This window comes from Styela clava, chromosome 10 (assembly GCF_964204865.1).
Source record: "Styela clava chromosome 10, kaStyClav1.hap1.2, whole genome shotgun sequence".
Lineage (NCBI taxonomy): Eukaryota > Metazoa > Chordata > Ascidiacea > Stolidobranchia > Styelidae > Styela > Styela clava.
The window spans coordinates 15,254,834-15,259,026 of record NC_135259.1 but is presented as its reverse complement, the minus strand read 5'-3'; the positions used below and the strand labels follow the sequence as shown (position 1 = coordinate 15,259,026).

The 4,193-nt window shown below is 33.2% G+C and overlaps 1 protein-coding gene across 1 annotated transcript; it reads right to left on the bottom strand.

The window, feature by feature from the left end:
• Nucleotides 1-4,193, bottom strand: LOC120338271 (uncharacterized). The gene is made up of 6 exons (XM_039406244.2): nucleotides 4,115-4,193; nucleotides 3,621-3,705; nucleotides 2,803-3,258; nucleotides 2,344-2,462; nucleotides 1,560-1,703; nucleotides 1-777 (listed from the first exon to the last, which is right to left on the bottom strand). The coding sequence occupies exons 2-6, from the start codon at nucleotides 3,631-3,633 to the stop codon at nucleotides 613-615; spliced, it is 897 nt and encodes a 298-aa protein (XP_039262178.2). The 5' UTR covers nucleotides 3,634-3,705; nucleotides 4,115-4,193; the 3' UTR covers nucleotides 1-612.

The window sequence follows — 4,193 nt, the reverse complement described above, 5'->3', positions numbered from 1 at the left end:
TTGTCTTCGGTTTTATTACTCATTTTTGCCATTTCTGAATACCCCAATATCAATTGACTTATATTTTATTAAAGCAGTCATACAAAAAGCCAGAGTTCAACAGAAGGTTCATTACACCACATAAAATGAAAATGTTACTCATTTTCAATGTAGCTAGGTTTAAAACTAGTTTGCAAACAAAGAATTTAAAACATCTTTGAAAAGCAATCAGAGTAATCTAACCCTCATGTTTATTTTATTCGGATCATTATTATTTTGAACCAAATAATTGCATGAAAAAACGTCATTGACTTTCTACAAGCTTTTCATAATTGCAAACTTGAATTCTATTAATATTGTTAGTTTTGCAATGGAATTTAACAGCCGGATTAGAGTTTTATGATTGAAAATTTTTTTATTTTTTATTTATTATAATGACGAATACAATTATGTATTTAAATAGGTTTCTGGTAGTAACACATATTTTGTTTTTAAAATGTCATATATATTGTAAAAGAAAACAGCATTCTTGTAAACGGACGATGGCAAGAATTTTCCCGCAAAAGAAACTTGCCGAATTTCTCTACTAAACTCTTGGTTGAAGGCGAAGTTTATACAGATGAATTAATCAGCTTATAGGAAGCAAATAGCACCCCGATTACTTATTTTTGGGGATACATTTTTCATATATCCGGTCGAATTTGTAACATATGCAATGACGTTAGTATATTCTGGATTAGGGTTTATTTCCTGGAAATTGGTATAGGCTCTTGAACTGGGGAACGTTGTGTTTCGACTCTGTAGAATATTCAAAGATTTGTTTATTTACAGGAAACGACTTTTACTACCTGTATCATAAAACATTTAAAATTCATTTACGGCTATCCTTGCATAACTATGCAACCATAATATCAACTAATATATATATTTTTTATAGGAATATTATCAACAGATTTTCGACAAAAGTGATTTCATTCGAAATAAGGAAAAAAGTTTGGCAAAACATTTTGGCGACAACACGCAGATCGGAATCAACTTCATATTTTCATGTCTTTATAGTTTATGCAGTAAAGTGCTCAAGATGGGTGCTCAGTGCTCAATTTATAGCATTTCTATATATGGAAAGCCCGAGCGACCAAAAATCTATTTTGTAAACCAGGGGTGTGCAACCTTTATTATATGAGGGACAGATACAAGTAAATGAGTAAAGCAGCGGGCCGCACTTTTATTTAAGATAGCCCTTCTTTTTTCAGTCACAAAAAATTGTTTCTTTTTGATATTGATCTTACGTTATGTTAGGGGTGCTATTGCTATTCAATTTTGCAACAGAATTTTTCCAGTTAGTTTTGCTAGAATGACAGTGACAATGGTATATGCTTTGCGACGCAAAGGGATTGGAATTGCTCGCACGTACCAGATCTTCTCCGCAGGCCGCACAATTTTTCCTTGAGGGCCGCATTTGGCCCGCGGGCCGCAGTTTGCACACCCCTGCTGTAAACTATAGATCTTGAAGCAATTTAGTATCAATTTTATTTGTTGACTTTTATTAGAAAGTAGAAACGATGATTAAAAGTATTTACCACAGGATCAATTTGCAATCCAATCCAAATGTAAACAGGAAAGTCTGAAGTGAGGCTGCGAATCGCGGCATTAGTTTTCTCATGTGTACGTGCATTATCAATTTGCCCGATACTTCCACCGTTCTTCTCACAAAATGAAGCACTCTGTTATTGAATAGTAAGAGTATTGTTTTAATACATACAATAAAATTCAATTAACCGCAGGAGCAACAACAACAGCAAAAAAACGATAATGTTAAAAAAATGAGATAAAATTGATATTGATGTATAGACCAGAGAAACGCAAGATATTTACATCGAAACATTCTTCGTTTTAAATTGACTTATTTTGATTATTCATCGTCAGCGATTATTAAATATTAGTGACACGAAAGAGATGCTCGAATGTATGGACACGAAAGCCAAAACGAAGTAGTACGGGTATGCAATCTGTCGCAGTAGACTACCGATGCCGCAGTGTTCACGACTTCGCCTGACCACCAATTAACGAACGCAGTGCCGCCACAGGTTGCGCAATTTTTAATTTTGTTGACGTCATCACAAACAAACAACAAATCCCTTGGAGCCCACAGAAATTTTTGAAATATATAAAAGTAGTAGCCTTCTAACAAAAAATACAATATTTAACGCTGAAAATTTCAAAGCAATTTATCCAATATTTAATGAAAAAGGCGATTTTTGGTAACAATAGGAATAAGAATGAGAAAAAGAATTCTAATAATACCATAATAATAAAAATACCAAAACGATGCATAAGTACATTACGTGTCCAACATTATTTTACCTTGTTGTAGGTTATTAATGTTGGTCGATAGTAGAAAGCGAACATGCACGATCCGGTGTTATTGATCCATGATATGTTGGCTCCAGCGATAGAAACATTGTTGACTCTACTCTGACAATCTGTGAGAAATATCAGTCATACATAATGAAAAAGCTGTCAATTATGGGGCAATCGCATTAACAACAGTAACAATAATGAAATAGTCCGGGAGAATCCAAACATAGACTATAGCATAAAAAGTATGCAACAGTGATATTTTCGAACATGAGGTTTCACTGTTTAATATTTTTTTGCTTGTAGATTGCCCAATACCAAGAATTTTTGTATGCTTTACACACACAAAAAAATCTAAAAAAGGCAATCTTTTGTCATATAATGAAATAAAATATTCAAAAGTAGTTATTGATTGTTTTTTAGGTATGGAAATTTGAAACGCGTTAGTTACACGCAACTTTTTACCTGGTAGCATACTTGGGGCGGGAGTCGTTTCAGAAGGATTATTCTGGGTCGTTGGTTGATGATTGGTACTCCCTACAATTTGAGTAGTTAATTCTGAGTTGATATTCTGAGTTGTTGGTTGATGATTGGTACTCCCCACAATTTGAGTAGTTAATTCTGAGTTGATATTCTGAGTTGTTGGTTGATGATTGGTACTCCCCACAATTTGAGTAGTCAATTCTAGGATGCTATTCTGAGTTGTCGGTTGGGTATTGGCACTCCCTGCATTTTGCATAGTAATTTCCGAAGCAGTACTGTTGGTGCTAGAAGTATTGTGTGTGGTGGTTTCAATACCACCACTTGCCTTGCTATTCTGCTGCATGTACACAGCAATGGCCACTCCAGCAACCACTCCGAGTAAAACAACAATTAATACGTTTGTGAGTATCACCCAGAGATTCCTTCTTGCGCATGATCCTGAACATATATTGGAATTAGTTGCTTTGAACAAAGTATTCAATAATTAATTTATATAGGAATTTCAAGATTAATTTCAAATAAGGTTTTTAACTCTAGTCCATTTTAATAATACGAAGTACCCGACGATAACAAAATTTCAAATCTGGTTTGTTGCCAAATTTTGTCTGGCATTGGTATATAGATAAGAAAGAAGAATGCGTTTTATTTCAAAAGTTGTAAAATCTCTACTATATTCTTGTTCTAATTGTACAGTGACTATACCAAACCGTATAGAAAGCTTTCCAGAAACTACCAGACAAAATATTTTCAGAAAGCTGCAACCATTACAAGCTCAACCAACAACATGAAAAGTAAATTACCTGGTTCACACATATCTTTTTGTGCAATTCAGCTTCTGTAAAACTTTTTCAATATTGCCAAACTGAGCAAGCTAACTAAAAATATCTAAACAAAAATAACAGAAAAATATATCAAATAGTTTTAGTCCAACAAGACAACATGTGAATAAATAAAGAATGTGACAATTAGGTATACGAGGTACATTAGGTATACGAGGTACATTAGGTATACGAGGGGACCACATTTGACAATTAAATTTATTTCAATCCTTTTATATTTCTTATATTGTCGTTACATATTTTCTCGACAAACGAAATAATTTTTACTAATAAACAATAATCAGTTGGATTTCCCACTTACGGGAATGACACTTCAATTTTTAGCATTCATTATTTATAAAAAAAAATCTAATGGTTTATTACGTAGTGTATTGTAGTGGATAGTCAATATTTGAGTTATTAACCTGACATGTGATTATCGAATGCTAACAATTTTATTCCAATAATTGCTTTACCTGCTTACAAAATAGAAATATCATTGATGAATGAAAGAAAGTCTCTTCTTACATGTTCAGCATCAACCACACGAAGTAA